General features: G+C 40.4%; 1 protein-coding gene across 8 annotated transcripts in view; it reads left to right on the forward strand.

Annotated features, from left to right (window-relative positions):
* The window catches only part of LOC139587028 (protein EFR3 homolog B-like), a 64,308-nt gene extending 48,314 nt beyond the window's left edge, over positions 1-15,994 (forward strand). For 7 of the 8 annotated variants that reach the window (XM_071420849.1, XM_071420848.1, XM_071420851.1 and 4 more), the window contains 4 exons: positions 2,163-2,217; positions 5,534-5,706; positions 11,461-11,536; positions 15,772-15,994. In XM_071420849.1, coding sequence (XP_071276950.1) covers positions 2,163-2,217; positions 5,534-5,706; positions 11,461-11,536; positions 15,772-15,984 — 517 coding nt within the window. In that variant the 3' untranslated portion in view covers positions 15,985-15,994. Of the gene's footprint in view, positions 1-2,162; positions 2,218-5,533; positions 5,707-11,460; positions 11,537-14,870; positions 15,015-15,771 lie in introns of those variants that run through there. The other variant, XM_071420854.1, reaches the window with a different exon arrangement.
* Positions 15,995-17,203: the final 1,209 nt, after the last annotated feature.

Consider the following 17,203-nt stretch of genomic DNA (forward strand, 5'->3'; position numbering starts at 1 on the left):
CCTAAAATTTCCCAGATCCAGAATTCCAGAACTTCCCCAAATCCACAATTCCTGGAATTCCGAGAATTCCCAGAGCCAGAATTCCTGAAATTCCCAAAATTCCCAGAGCCACAATTCCTACAATTTCCCAGATCCAGAATTCCCGAAATGCTGAGAATTCCCAGAGCCAGAATTCCTGAAATTCCTAAAATTTCCCAGATTCAGAATTCCCTAAATTCCCAGAATTCCCAGAGCCGGAATTCCCACAGCTCCCAGATTTCTGGCAATTTCCAGCATTCCTGGAATTCCCAAAGCTTCCAGGTTTCTGACCATTCCCAGAATTCCCAAACCTCCCAGATTTTGGACAATTCCCAGAATTCCCAGAATTCCCAAACCCCCCAGATTTCGGACCATTCCCAGAATTCCCAGCATTCCCAAAGCTCCCAGATTTCTGACAATTCTTGGAATTCCCGGAATTCCAAACCCCCAGATTTCTGACAATTCCCAGAATTCCCAAAGCTCTCAGAATTCCCAAACCCCCCCAGATTTCTGACAATTCCCAGCATTCCCAGCATTCCCGGAATTCCCAAACTCCCAGATTTCGGACAATTCCCAGATCCAGAATTCCCAGCATTCCAAAGCTCCCAGATTTCCCAGCATTCCCGGCATTCCCGGAATTCCCAAACCCCCCAGATTTCAGACAATTCCCGGAATTCCCAAAGCTCCCAGAATTCCCAAAGCTCCCAGATTTCTGACAATTCCCAGAATTCCCAGAATTTCCAAATCCCCCAGATTTCTGAGAATTCCCAGCATTCCCAGACCCCCAGGTTTCTGACAATTCCCAGCATTCCCAGCATTCCCGGAATTCCCAAACCCCTCAGATTTCGGACAATTCCCAGAATTCCCAAACTCCCAGAATTCCCAAACCTCCCAGGTTTCTGACAATTCCTCAGAATTCCCGCAGCTCCCAGGTTTCTGAGAATTCCCAGCATTCCCAGCATTCCCAAAGCTCCCAGATTTCAGACAATTCCCGGCATTCCCAAACTCCCAGGTTTCGGACAATTCCTGAAATTCCCGGAATTCCCCAACCCCCCAGATTTTGGACAATTCCCGGAATTCCCAAACCCCCCACATTTCTGACAATTCCCAGAATTCCCAGCATTCCCAAAGCTCCCAGATTTCGGACAATTCCCGGAATTCCCAGAATTCCCAAATCCCCCAGATTTCTGAGAATTCCCAGCATTCCCAGCATTCCCAAAGCCCCCAGATTTCTGGGAATTCCCAAAGCTCCCAGATTTCAGACAATTCCTGAAATTCCCGGAATTCCCAAACCCCCCCAGATTTCGGACAACTCCCAGATCCAGAATTCCCAGCATTCCCAAACCTCCCAGATTTCTGACAATTCTCGGAATTCCCAGCATTCCCAAAGCTCCCAGATTTCGGACAATTCCCGGAATTCCCAAATCTCCCAGATTTCCCAGCATTCCCGTCATTCCCAGAATTCCCAAACCCCTCAGATTTCGGACAATTCCCGGAATTCCCAAAGCTCCCAGCATTCCCAGAATTCCCAGAATTCCCAAAGCTCCGAGATTTCAGACAATTCCCAGCATTCCCAGCATTCCCAGACCCCCCAGATTTCGGACAATTCCCAGAATTCCCAAACCTCCCAGATTTCTGACAATTCCCGGCATTCCCGGAATTCCCAAACCTCCGAGGTTTCTGACAATTACCAGCATTCCCAGCATTCCCAGCATTCCCAAAGCCCCCAGATTTCTGGGAATTCCCAAAGCTCCCAGATTTCAGACAATTCCTGAAATTCCCAGAATTCCCAAACCCCCCAGATTTCGGACAATTCCTGAAATTCCCGGAATTCCCAAACCCCCCAGATTTTGGACAATTCCCGGAATTCCCAAACCCCCCACATTTCTGACAATTCCCAGCATTCCTGGAATTCCCAAAGCTCCCAGATTTCTGACAATTCCCAGAATTCCCAAAGCTCCCAGAATTCCCAAACCCCCCAGATTTCGGACAATTCCCGGCATTCCCGGAATCCCCAAACTCCCAGATTTCGGACAATTCCCAGAATTCCCAGATTTCCCAGCATTCCTGGCATTCCCAGAATTCCCAAATCCCAGAATTCCCGGCATTCCCGTCATTCCCAGCGCTGCCTTTGTGTCCCTCAGGGCACAGAACCGGAGCCGCCTGACCCAGGTGATGCTGCTGAAATCCCTGCTCCAGGTGAGGAACGGCCCCAAAATCCCCAAAAAATCCCTGGGAAATTCCGGAAAAATCCCTGGAAAAATCCTTGAAAAAATTCTGGGAGAATCCTGGAAAATCCCAGAAAAAAAATCCAGAAAAAAACCCCCCAAAATGCCAAAGAAATCCTGGAAGATTCCAGAAAAAGCCCAGAAATCACCCAAAAAATCCCTGGGAAATTCCAGAAAAAAAACTGGAAAAATCCCTGGAAAAATCTGGGAGAAATCCTTGAAAAAATTCTTGGAAAATCCTGGAAAATTCCAGAAAAATCCCAGAATTTGCCAAAAAAATCCTGGAAAAATCTTGGGGAAATCCAGAAAAAGTCCTCAAAAAGTCCTGGGAAATTCCAGAAAAAATTCAGAAAAAACCCCCCAGAAAATCCCAAAAAATCCCTGGAAAAATAAAAAAAAATCTTGGAAAAAAATCTGGGAAAATTCCAGAAAAAAACCCAGAAAATTCCAGGAAAAAAAAACAACAAAAAAAACAGAAAATGGAAAAAAAATCCTGGGAAAATCCCTGGGAAAATCTTGGGGAAATCCAGAAAAAATCCTCAAAAAAAATCCTGGGAAAATCCTGGGAAGATTCCAGAAAAAACCCAGAAAACGCCAAAAAAATCCTGGGAAAAATCCCGAAAAAATCCTCAAAAAAATTCTGGGAAGATCCTGGAAAATTCCAGAAAAATCCCAGAAATGCAAAAAAAAAAATTCCCAGAAAAATCCCTGGAAAAATCTTGGGGAAATGCAGAAAAAATCCTTGAAAAAATTCTTGGAAAATCCTGGAAAAATCCCAGGAAAATTCCAGAAAAAAAAAACCCAACAGAAAATGCCAAAAAAATCCCGGGAAAATCCAGAAAAAATCCTTGAAAAAATCTGGGAAAATCTCTGGGAAAATCCCTGGAGAAATTCCAGGAAGATTCCAGAAAAACCCCAGATAATGCCAAAAAAATCCTGGAAAAAATTCTGGGAAAATCTCAGGAAAATTCCAGAAAAAGCCCAGAAAATGCAAAAAAAGTCCCAGAAAAATCCAGAAAAAAAATCCTCAAAAAAATCCCTGGAAAAAAAATCTGGGAAAATCCTGGAAAATTCCAGAAAAAAATCCCAGAAATTGCAAAAAAATCCTGGGGAAATCCAGAAAAAGTCTTCAAAAAATCCTGGGAAATTCCAGGAAAAAACCCCTGAAAAATCCCTGGAAAAATAAAAAAAAATGCTTGGGAAAATCCCAGGAGAATTCCAAATAAAAGCCCAGAAAATGGAAAAAAATCCAGAAAAAATCCTCAAAAAAATTCTGGGAAAATCCCTGAAAATTCCACAAAAAAACCCCCAGAAAATGCCAGGAAAATCCCTGGAAAAATCCCGAAAAAATCCTCAAAATATTCTGGGAAAATCCTGGAAAATTCCAGAAAAACCCCAGTAAATGCCAAGAAAATCCCTGGAAAAATCTTGGGGAAATCCAGAAAAAATCCGGGAAAAAATCCCTGGGGGGGAAAAAAAACTCAAAAAAATCCTGGGAAGATCCTGGAAAATTCCAGAAAAACCCCAGTAAATGCCAAGAAAATCCCTGGGAAAATCCCTGGGAAAAATCGTGGAGAAATCCCAAAAATATCCTTGAAAAAATTCTGGGAAAATTCTGGGAAATTCCAGGAAGATTCCAGAAAAACCCCAGAAAATGCCAAAAAAAATCCTGGAAAAATCCAAGGAAAAATCTGGGGGAAATGCAGGAAAAAAAAAAGGGAAAATCCCAGAAAAATCCCTGGAAAGTTCCAGAAAAAACCCCAGAAAATGCCAAAAAATCTGGGAAAAATCCCTGGAAAAATCTTGGGTAAATGCAGGAAAAATCCTGGGAAAAAATTTGGGGTTTTTTTTGGGTTTTTTTGGGGGGATTTTTGGGAATTCTTTCAGATTTTTCAGGGAATTTTTGGGAATTCTTTGGGATTTTAGGGGGGATTTTTTGGGAATTCTTTGGGATTTTAATGGGGAATTTTTGGGCCTTTTTGGGAATTCTTTGGGATTTTTTGGGGATTTTTGGGAATTCTTTGCGATTTTAGGGGGGGATTTTTGGGAGATTTTTTTTGGGAATTTTTGGGGATTTTAGGGAGGATTTTTTGGGAATTCTTTGGGGTTTTATGGGTGATTATTTGGGAATTTTTGGGAATTCTTTGGGATTTTTAGGGGGGGATTTTACGGGAGATTTTTTGGGAATCCTTTAGGAATTTTTGGGCCTTTCTGGAGATTTTAGGGGGGATTTTTGGGGGGCATTTTTGGGAATTCTTTGGGATTTTGGGGGGGATTTTTGGGAATTCTTTCGGATTTTTGGGTGATTTTTTGGGGATTTTTTTTGGAATTTTTTGGAATTCTTTGCGATTTTAGGGGGGATTTTTGGGAGTTTTTTTTTTATTTTAGGGGGGATTTTTTGGGAATTCTTTGGGATTTTAGGGGGGATTTTTGGGGATTTTTTCCATGGATTCTTTGTGCTCCTGTGCTGGATTCCCGCCCATTCTCTGTCCCTTTATTTTGAATTTTCAGGGTTTTTTTCACTTTTTTTGGTTGGATTTTGCTCCATTCTCATCTTTTCCCTTCTTTCCCTTTTATGATTCCCGTGAATTCCCTGGGATCCTTTGGGTTTCTTTGGGAATTCTTTGGGATTTTAGGGGGGGATTTTTAGGAATTCTTCAGGGTTTTAGGGGCGGAATTTTGGGGAATTTTTTGGGATTTTAAGGGGAATTTTTGGGAATTCTTTCGGATTTTTGGGTGATTTTTTCGGGATTTTTTGGGAATTTCTTGGGAATTCTTTGCGATTTTAGGGGGGATATTTTGGGAGATTTTTTTGGAATTTTTTGGGATTTTAGGGGGGATTTTTTGGGAATTCTTTGGGAATTCTTTGGGATTTTAGGGGGGAGTTTTGGGAAACTTTTTGGTATTTTAGGGGGGATTTTTTTGGGAATTTTTGGGAATTCTTTGGGATTTTAGGGGGGGTTTTTAGGAATTTTTTGGGATTTTAGGGGAGGTTTTTTGAGGATTTTTGGAATTCTTTGGGATTTATTTTAGGGCGGATTTTTTGGGGATTTTCGGGGGGATTTTTAGTGGATTTTTGGGAATTCTTTGGGATTTTAGGGGGGGTTTCTTGCCAATTCTTTGGGCTTTTTGTTGCATTTTACCTCCACGGTTCTTTGGGTTCCCTTTTATGCTTCCCATGAATTCTCTGTGCTCCTGTCCTTGACTCCCACCCATTCTCTGTCCCTTTATTTCCGATTTCCAGGTTGTTTTTTCACGTTTTTATTGGATTTTCCCCCATTCCCCAGGTTTCCTCGGGCCTGCAGAGCAGCAGCCTCCTGACAGCGCTGCCCGGGCCCCTCCTGGAGCGGCTGCTGGCGCCGGGGCTGCTGCGGGAGCCGCGGCTGCAGAGCTTCGTCCTCGACATCCTGGGCTCCTTCATCGACCGGCGCCGCCTGCGGCCACGCCTGCGGCCCAGCAGGTCAGTGGGGCAGGGGAAGGCAGGGAGTAATGCCAGGGAAATGCATGGAAATGCATGGAATAATGCCAGGGAAATCCATGGAAATGCACGGAATAATGCCAGGGAAATGCATGGAAATGCACGGAATAATGCCAGGGAAATCCATGGAAATGCAGAGAGTAATGTCAGGGAAATGCATGGAAATGCACGGAGTAATGCCAGGGAAATGCACGGAATTATTCCACACAAATCCATGGAAATGCACACAGTAATGCCAGGGAAATGCATGGAAAAATTCCACATAAATCCAGGGAAATGCACGGAGTAATTCCAGGGAAATGCACGGAATTATTCCACACAAATCCATGGAAAGGCACACAGTAATTCCATAGAAATCCATGGAAATGCACACAATAATTCCAAGGAAATGCACACAGTAATTCCACACAAATCCATGGAAATGCACGGAATAATTCCACACAAATCCATGGAAATGCACACAGTAATTCCATGGAAATGCACACAATAATGCCAGGGAAATCCATGGAAATGCACACAATAATGCCAGGGAAATGCACGGAATAATGCCAGGGAAATGCATGGAAATGCACACAGTAATGCCAGGGAAATGCACACAGTAATGCCAGGGAAATGCATGGAATAATTCCAGGGAAATGCACGCAATTATTCCGTAGGAATCCATGGAAATGCACACAATAATGCCAGGGAAATGCCATGGAAATGCACACAAAAATTCCATGGAAATGCACACAATAATTCCACACAAATCCATGGAAATGCACAGAATTATTCCATGGAAATCCATGGAAATGCACGGAATAATGCCAGGGAAATGCATGGAATAATTCCACATAAATCCATGGAAATGCACACAGTAATGCCAGGGAAATGCACGGAATAATGCCAGGGAAATGCATGGAAATGCACACAAAAATTCCAGGGAAATGCACGGAATCACGCCAGGAAAATGCACACAATAATTCCACACAAATCCATGGAAATGCACACAAGAATGCCAGGGAAGTCCATGGAAATGCAGGGAGTAATTCCATAGAAATCCATGGAAATGCATGGAATAATTCCACATAAATCCAGGGAAATGCACACAGTAATTCCAGGGAAATGCACGGAATAATTCCACATAAATCCATGGAAATGCACGGAGTAATTTCATAGAAATCCATGGAAATGCACACAATAATGCCAGGGAAATCCATGGAAATGCACACAATAATGCCAGGGAAATGCACGGAATAATTCCACACAAATCCATGGAAATGCACGGAATAATTCCATGGAAATGCATGGAATAATGCCAGGGAAATGCATGGAATAATGCCAGGGAAATGCCTGGAATAATTCCACATAAATCCATGGAAATGCACGGAATAATGCCAGGGAAATGCATGGAAATGCACACAGTAATTCCATGGAAATGCATGGAGTAATGCCTGGGAAATGCATGGAAATGCACACAGTAATTCCATAGAAATGCACAGAATAATGCCATGGAAATGCACGGAATCATGCCAGGGAAATGCACAGAGTAATTCCACATAAATCCACGGAAATGCACACAGTAATTCCAGGGAAATGCATGGAATAATGCCAGGGAAATGCATGGAATAATTCCACACAAATCCATGGAAATGCACGGAATAATTCCACATAAATCCATGGAAATGCACACAATAATTCCACACAAATCCAGGGAAATGCACGGAATAATTCCACACAAATCCATGGAAATGCACACAATAATTCCACACAAATCCATGGAAATGCACGGAATAATTCCACACAAATCCATGGAAATGCACACAATTATTCCACACAATTCCAGGGAAATGCACACAATAATGCCAGGGAAATGCACGGAATAATTCCACACAAATCCATGGAAATGCACACAATAATTCCACACAAATCCATGGAAATGCACACAGTAATTCCACACAAATCCAGGGAAATGCACACAATAATGCCAGGGAAATGCACGGAATAATTCCACATAAATCCATGGAAATGCACGGAATAATGCCAGGGAAATGCACACAATAATTCCACATAAATCCATGGAAATGCACACAATAATTCCATGGAAATGCATGGAATAATGCCAGGGAAATGCCTGGAATAATTCCACATAAATCCATGGAAATGCACGGAATAATTCCACATAAATCCATGGAAATGCACACAATAATTCCACACAAATCCAGGGAAATGCACGGAATAATTCCACACAAATCCATGGAAATGCACACAATAATTCCACACAATTCCAGGGAAATGCACACAATAATTCCAGGGAAATGCATGGAAATGCACACAATAATTCCACACAAATCCATGGAAATGCACACAATAATTCCACACAAATCCATGGAAATGCACGGAATAATTCCACACAAATCCATGGAAATGCACACAATAATTCCACATAAATCCATGGAAATGCACACAATAATTCCACACAAATCCATGGAAATGCACACAATAATTCCACACAAATCCATGGAAATGCACGGAATAATTCCACACAAATCCATGGAAATGCACACAATTATTCCACACAATTCCAGGGAAATGCACACAATAATTCCAGGGAAATGCATGGAAATGCACACAATAATTCCACACAAATCCATGGAAATGCACACAATAATTCCACATAAATCCATGGAAATGCACACAATAATTCCACACAAATCCATGGAAATGCACACAATAATTCCACACAAATCCAGGGAAATGCACACAATAATTCCACACAAATCCATGGAAATGCATGGAATAATTCCACACAAATCCAGGGAAATGCACACAATAATGCCAGGGAAATGCACGGAATAATTCCACATAAATCCATGGAAATGCACACAATAATTCCACACAAATCCATGGAAATGCACACAATAATTCCACACAAATCCAGGGAAATGCACACAATAATGCCAGGGAAATGCACGGAATAATTCCACATAAATCCATGGAAATGCACGGAATAATGCCAGGGAAATGCACACAATAATTCCACATAAATCCATGGAAATGCACACAATAATTCCATGGAAATGCATGGAATCATGCCAGGGAAATGCATGGAAATGCACCCAATAATCCCACCCAATTCCACACTTTGGGCATTCTGGGGGAAAATACAACAGGGATTGAGGGGACGTTCAGGGGGATTTGCGGGATTTTAGTCGGGATTTCTTCAGGAATTTTTATAGATTTTTTTTCTGACTTTTTTAATAGAACGTTTTCAGATTTGTTTCAGATTTTTTCCAGGTTTTTATAGAATTTTTTAAGATTTTTTACAGATTTTTTTACAAAATGTTTACAGGATTTTCCATGTTTTAAAAGATTTTTATAGGATTTTGACAGACTTTTTCCAGATTTTTTTCCATTTTATACAATGTTTTCAAATTTTTTCTAGATTTTTAAAAGATTTTTCATAGACTTTTTCATATTTTTAATAGAATTTTTCAGATTCTTTTCAGATTCTTTTTTGATATTTTACAGAATTTTTGCAGATTTTTTAAGACTTTTTATAGAATTTTTTCAGATATTTTTCCAGATTTTCATAGAATCCTTCAGATTTTTGTTTTTCTAGATTGTTTTACAGAATTTTTCTAGATTTTTCATAGAATTTTTCATTTTTTCCAGATTTTTTCATATTTTTATAGTCTTTTTCAGATTTTTTATAGAATTTTTCAGATTTTTCTCTTTTTTTAGATTTTTTCAGATTTTTTATAGAATTTTTTCAGATTTTCTATAATTTTTTTCAGATGTTTTATAGATTTTTTCAGATTTTTTTCAGATTTTTTATAGATTTTTTACAGATTTTTAATAGAATTTTTTCAGATCTTTTTCGGGATTTTTTTCAGATTGTTTTCAGATTTCTTTCAGAGTTTTTATAGAATTTTTTCAGATTTTTTATAGATTTTTTCAGATTTTTTTTTTTAATTTTTTTACCGAATTTTTCCAGATTCTTTTCAATTTTTTCCAGAATTCAGAATTTAAGATGGGGAAATTGAGGATTTGGGATGGGAAATTCAGGATTTCCAGGATTTGGGGTGGGAAATTCTGATTTTTGGGGTGATAATTCTGATTTTTGGGTGACAATTCAGATTTTTGGGTTATAATTCTGATTTTTGGGCTGACAATTCTGATTTTTGGGCTGACAATTCAGATTTTTGGTAATTCTGATTTTTGGTAATTCTGATTTTTGGGGTGACAATTCTGATTTTTGGGGCAATAATTCTGATTTTTGGGATGACAATTCTGATTTTTGGGTGACAATTCTGATTTTTGGTAATTTGGATTTTTGGGGTGACAATTCTGATTTTTGGGGCAATAATTCTGATTTTTGGGAGGACAATTCTGATTTTTGAGCTGATAATTCTGATTTTTGTAATTCTGATTTTTGGGAGGATAATTCTGATTTTTGGGGTGACAATTCTGATTTTTGGGGTGACAATTCTGATTTTTGGGTGACAATTCTGATTTTTGGGGTGATAATTCTGATTTTTGGGGTTATAATTCTGATTTTTGGGTGACAATTCTGATTTTTGGGTGACAATTCTGATTTTTGGGCTGATAATTCTGATTTTTGGGCTGACAATTCTGATTTTTGGGAGGATAATTCTGATTTTTGGGGTTACAATTCTGATTTTTGGTAATTCTGATTTTTGGTAATTCTGATTTTTGGGAGGATAATTGTGATTTTTGGGCTGATAATTCTGATTTTTAGGCTGACAATTCTGATTTTTGGGGTGACCATTCTGATTTTTGGGAGGATAATTCTGATTTTTTGGGTGACAATTCTGATTATTGGGTTATAATTCTGATTTTTGGACTGATCATTCTGATTTTTGGGGTTATAATTGTGATTTTTGGTAATTCTGATTTTTGGGCTGATAATTCTGATTTTTGGGGTGACCATTCTGATTTTTGGGCTGACAATTCTGATTTTTGGGGTGATAATTCTGATTTTTGGGGTGATAATTCTGATTTTTGGGTGACAATTCTGATTTTTGGGTGACAATTCTGATTTTTGGGCTGACAATTCTGATTTTTGGGTGACAATTCTGATTTTTGGGGTAATAATTCTGATTTTTGGGTGACAATTCTGATTTTTGGGCTGACAATTCTGATTTTTGGGGTGATAATTCTGATTTTTGGGGTGATAATTCTGATTTTTGGGTGACAATTCTGATTTTTGGGTGACAATTCTGATTTTTGGTAATTCTGATTTTTGGGTGACAATTCTGATTTTTGGGGCAATAATTCTGATTTTTGGGCTGATAATTCTGATTTTTGGGGTGATAATTCTGATTTTTGGGCTGATAATTCTGATTTTTGGGGTGACCATTCTGATTTTTGGGCTGATAATTCTGATTTTTGGGAGGATAATTCTGATTTTTGGGAGGACAATTCTGATTTTTGAGCTGATAATTCTGATTTTTGTAATTCTGATTTTTGGGTGACAATTCTGATTTTTGGGCTGACAATTCTGATTTTTGGGCTGACAATTCTGATTTTTGGGCTGACAATTCTGATTTTTGGGTGATAATTCTGATTTTTGGGGTGACAATTCTGATTTTTGAGCTGACAATTCTGATTTTTGGGCTGACAATTCTGATTTTTGGGCTGATAATTCTGATTTTTGGGCTGACCATTCTGATTTTTGGGCTGATAATTCTGATTTTTGGGCTGATAATTCTGATTTTTGTGATTTTTCCCCAGTTCCATCCCGGATCTTTCTCTGCTGAAGCTGAGGGTGGAGAAATGTTCCCGCCAGGATTCCGTCTTCATGAAAAAGGTCTGGAAAAATCCCAAATTTCCCCCAAATTTCCCCAAATTTCCCCAATTTTGGTGCATCCTGAGGTGGCCAAATGGGGAAAATTCCAGAATTTGGGATTTCAGCTCCTCCTGAGGGAATTTGGGCATTCCCAGGGCTGGGATTTGCCGAATTCCAGAATTTTCTTTGGGAATTTTTCTTTTCCGTGGGGTTTTTTCCAGGGAATTCCCAAATCCCCCCAAAAAATTCCAGCCAAAAAAAGGAAAATCTCCAAAATGGCCAAGAATTCCCCAAAATTCCCTAAAAATCCAGAGGAATGAAAAGAAAAAATTCCCCACAATTCCTCAAAATCCACTTGAAATCCCAAAGATGTCACAGAAGTCCTAAAGAAATCCTGAAGAATCCCAAAAAAACCCAAAATATCCCAAAAAAAATACCCTCACACCCATTAAAAAAATCTCCAAAATGACCCCCAAATATGCAAAAAATGCACCAAAAAATAGATTTAAAAATCTAAAAAAAATCCCCCAAAACCCCATTAAACCCCTCCCAAAAACCACCAAGAAACCTCCGAAAAATCACTGGAAAATCACCAAAAAAAATCCTTTAAAAGTCCGAAAAAACCTAAAGAAAATCTCAAAAAAATCCTTAAAAATCCCTCAAAAATTCTCACAAAAGCCCTAAAACTTCCCCCCAAAAAATCCAAGAAAATTCCCTAAAAGTTCTCCAAAACTCCTCCAAAACTCGTTTAAAAATCCATCCCCAAATCCTTTAAAAATCGAAAAAAATCCCCAAAAAATCCTTTACAAATCCCCCAAAATCCTCAAAAAATCACTAAAAACCCCCCAAAATTCCCCAACCCCAAAATCCCCCAAAATTCCCATTTTTTGCCCATTTTTCCCCTGCCTGTCCCAGCCTGGCTCGGCGCTGCTGTGCCACGAGCTCCCCTCAGCACTTCCTGCATCCCCTCAAACAGCCCCAAAAACCCAGGAAAAACCCCAAAAATATCCTCTCAAAAATTCCCAAAAAACCCCGAAAAAAATCACTGGAAAAATCCCCAATAAAATCTTCAAAAACCCCAAAAAAGGCCAAAAAAATCGCTGAAAAATCGCTGAAAAATCCTTAAAAAGTCCCCCAAAAAATCCTAAAAAATCCCCAAAAAATCATAAAAAATCCAGAAGTTCCCAAGACCACAAAAACCCAAAAAAAACCCCCCAAAATTCCCATTTTTTCCCCACAGCCCGGCTGGGCCCTGTTCTGGCTCCTGGCGCTGCATCCCCTGAAACAGCCCCAAAAACCCAGTAAAAACCCCAAATAAACCTCTGAAAAATCACTGAAAAATCACCAAAAAGTCCTATTAAAAAAAAAAAAAAAAATTGTCAAGAAATCCTTAAAAATCTCCCAAAATCCAAGAAAATGTCCCAAAAATTCTCCAAAAAAACTCTAAAACCGCCCCCCAAAATCCAAGAAAATTCTGTAAAAAAATCTCCAAAAAATCCCTAAAAAATCTCCCAAAAGCCCTGAAAATCCAAGAAAATTCCCCCAAAATTCTCCAAGAAATCTCAAAAACCCCTAAAAAATTCCCCTAAATCCCTGCCAAAAGAAACCCGCAAAATCCATGAAAATTCCCCAAACAACCCCCCAAAATCACTAAAAAATCACCAAAAAACCTCAAAACACCCACCAAAAAATTCCAAAAAACCCAGAAAAAAATAAAATAAAAAAATTCCCAAACCCAAAAACCCCAAAAGTCCCAAAAAATTCCCATTTTTTCCCTGCCTGTCCCAGCCCGGCTCGGCGCTGCTGTGCCACGAGCTCCCCTCAGCACTCCCTGCATCCCCTCAAACAGCCCCAAAACCCAGGAAAAACCCCAAAAAACCCGTCAAAAACCCCAAAAAACGCATTAAAAACCCCAAAAAAACCGATTAAAAACCCCAAAAACCCCTCCGAAAAACCTCCAAAAAACCACGGAAAAATCACTTCCAGAAATCACTGAAAAAAACATCGAAAAGCCTCCAAAAAATCACAAAAAACTCCTTAAAAATCCTCTAAAAATCCCCAAAAATCCTTACCCAAAAATCCTTAAAAAAGCCCCAAAAAATCCCCCAAAATTCCCCAACCCCAAAATCCCCCAAAATTCCCATTTTTTGCCCATTTTTTCCCTGCCTGTCTCAGCCCAGCTCGGCGCTGCTGTGCCACGAGCTCCCCTCAGCACTTCCTGCATCCCCTCAAACAGCCCCAAAACCCAGGAAAAACCCCCAAAAAACCCATTAAAAACCACAAAAAAAACCCCATTAAAAACCCCCAAAAACCCCTCTGAAAAACCTCCAAAAAACCACGGAAAAATCACTTCAAAAATCACTGAAAAAACACCGAAAAGCCTCCAAAAAATCACCAAAAAAACCCCCAAAAATCCTCAAAAAAATGCTTAAAAATCCCAAAAAATCCTCTAAAAATCCTCAAAAAAATTCCCAAAAAATCCCCCAAAGTTCCCCAACCCCACAAAACCCCAAAATTCCCATTTTTTCCCCATTTTTTCCCCCTTTTTTCCCTGCCTGTCTCAGCCCAGCTCGGCGCTGCTGTGCCCGGGCTCCCCTCAGCACTTCCTGCATCCCCTCAAACAGCCCCAAAACCCAGGAAAAACCCCAAAAAAACTCATTAAAACCCCCCAAAACCCATTAAAAACCCCAAAAAACCCATTAAAAACCCCAAAAACCCCTCCGAAAAACCTCCAAAAAACCACGGAAAAATCACTTCAAAAATCACTGAAAAAACACCGAAAAGCCTCCAAAAATCACCAAAAAATCCGTAAAAATCCTCTAAAAATCCCCCGAAAAGTCCTCAAAAATCGTTTAAAAATCCCCCCGAAATCCACTAAAAATTCCAAAAAAATCCCCTAAAAATCCTTAAAAATCCCAAAAAATTCCCCAAACCAAAAAATAGGAAAAAACCACCCAAAATTCCCCTTTTCTGCCCCCCAGCCCAGCTCGGCGCTGCTGTGCCACGAGCTCCCCTCAGCACTTCCTGCATCCCCTCAAACAGCCCCAAAAACCCAGGAAAAACCCCCAAAAAACCCATTAAAAACCACAAAAAACCCCATTAAAAACCCCCCAAACCCCTCTGAAAAACCACTTCAAAAATCACTGAAAAAACACCGAAAAGCCTCAAAAAAATCACAAAAAAAATCTTTAAAAATCCTCTAAAAATCCCTCAAAAATCCTTAAAAATCCCAAAAAATCCTCTAAAAGTCTCAAAAAAACTCCCCAAAAAAATCCCCAAAAATTTCCCAACCCCAAAAAACCCCAGAAACCCCCAAAATTCCCATTTTTTGCCCTTTTTTCCCTGCCTGTCTCAGCACGGCTCGGCGCTGCTGTGCCACGCGTTCCGCGTGTGCCGCCTGTGCCCGGCCTCCCCTCAGCACTTCCGGGCCCTGCATGCCCTCAGACAGCCCCAAAACCCAGTAAAAACCCCAAAAACCCATTAAAAACCACAAAACCCCCATTAAAAACCACCAAAACCCATTAAAAACCACAAAAAACCCATTAAAAACCCCAAAAAACCACGGAAAAATCACTTCCAAAAGTCGCTGAAAAAAACACCGAAAATCACCAAATAAATCCTTAAAAATCCTTAAAAATCCCCCAAAAAGTCCTTAAAAATCCTTAAAAAATTCCTCCAAAATCCTCTAAAAATCCCCAAAACATCCCCTAAAAATCCCCAAAATTCCCCAACCCCAAAAACCCCCAAAATTCCCATTTTTTTCCCCATTTTTTGCCCCTTTTTTCCCTGCCTGTCTCAGCACGGCTCGGCGCTGCTGTGCCACGCGTTCCGCGTGTGCCGCCTGTGCCCGGCCTCCCCTCAGCACTTCCGGGCCCTGCAGCCCCTCAAACAGCCCCAAAACCCAGGAAAAACCCCCAGAAAAACCCATTAAAAACCACCAAAAAAAGCTCATTAAAAACCACAAAAAGCACATTAAAAACCCCAAAAAAACCCTCCGAAAAACCTCCAAAAAACAACACGGAAAAATCACTTCCAAAAATCACTGAAAAAAACACCGAAAAGCCTCCAAAAAATCGCCAAAAAATCACCAACAATCCCCTCAAAAATCCTCGAAAAATGCTTAAAAATCCCAAAAAATCCTCTAAAAATCCTAAAAAAAATCCTTAAAAAATCCCCCAAAATTCCCCAACCCCAAAAAAACCCCAGAAACCCCCAAAATTCCCATTTTTTTGCCATTTTTTCCCTGCCTGTCTCAGCACGGCTCGGCGCTGCTGTGCCACGCGTTCCGCGTGTGCCGCCTGTGCCCGGCCTCCCCTCAGCACTTCCGGGCCCTCTTCCGGCTCCTGGCGCTGCTCAGCCTCGAGCTCGGCACCGATGACGTCATCACCGACCTCCTGCGCCTCGTGCTCGCCCTGCAGGTACCGGGCGGCCGCGTTTGGGGCCGGTTTTGGGGCTTTTTTGGGTTTTAATTTTGGGATTTTCGGGAAATTTGTTTTGCATTTTTGGGTGGTTTTGGGAATTTGGGGGATTTTTTCATTTTATTGGGATTTTTGGGAATTGTTTTGGGTTTTTTTCGAGGATTTTTTGGGGAGGTTTAGGGGAATTTTTAGGCGGTTTTGGGCAGATTTTTTTGGGATTTCTGGAGTTTTTAGGGGTCTTTGGTCGATTTTTTGGGGGCTTTTTTAATTTTTAGGGGTCTTTGAGCAATTTTATGGGGATTGTTGAGGAATTTTTCCGTTTCTTTGGTGGATTTTTTGGGGGTATTTTGGGAATTTTTGGGGGGATTTTTCTGGTTTTTTTTTTTCTGGGATTTTTGTGGAAATCTTTGGGGTTTACTGTGGGGTTGTGGGTTTTGGGGGTTTTTTGAGGGGTTTTTGGGGTTCTTAATTGGGATTTCCACCGATGACGTCATCACCGACTCCTGCACCTCATGCTCGCCCTGCAGGCACCGGGCGGCCGCGTTTGGGGCCGGTTTTGGGGTTTTTTTGGGTTTTTTTTGTTTTAATTTTGGGATTTTCGGGGATTTTCGGGGAATTTGTTTTGCATTTTTGGGGGTTTTGGGAATTTTGGGGTTTTTTTTAAATTTTAATGGGATTTTTTGGGCGTTTTTTTGAAGATTTTGCGGGAGGTTTGGGGGAATTTTTAGGGGTATTTGGGCGATTTTATGGGAATTTTGAGGACTTCTGTGGGGATTTTTTTTTAATTTTTAGGGGACTTTGGGCAATTTTATGAGGATTTTTGGAATTTTTAGGGGGTTTTTGGGCGATTTTATGGGGATTTTTGAGGGATTTTTCGTTTTTTTGGGGGGGATTTTGGGAATTTTTGGGGGGATTTTTGTGGGTTTTTTCGGGATTTTTGTGGAAATCTCTGGGGTTCACTGTGGGGTTGTCGGGGTTTTTCAGGGTTTTTTGAGGGTTTTTTGAGGGTTTTTTTGGGGTTTTTAATTGAGATTTCCACCGATGACGTCATCACCGACTCCTGCGCCTCGTGCTCGCCCTGCAGGCACCGGGCGGCCGCGTTTGGGGGCACTTTGGGCTTTTTTTGGGGATTTTTTCCGTTTTTGGGGATTTGTGGATTTTAGGGGATTTTGGGGGATTTCTTTGGGCTTTCCTGGGATTTTTTTTTCGATTGTATTGGGATTTTTTGGGGTATTTTTGGGAGCGTTTTTTGAGGATTTGTGGGGATTTT

This window comes from Agelaius tricolor, unplaced genomic scaffold (assembly GCF_023055355.1).
Source record: "Agelaius tricolor isolate 1412-34295 unplaced genomic scaffold, bAgeTri1.0.p SCAF_167, whole genome shotgun sequence".
Lineage (NCBI taxonomy): Eukaryota > Metazoa > Chordata > Aves > Passeriformes > Icteridae > Agelaius > Agelaius tricolor.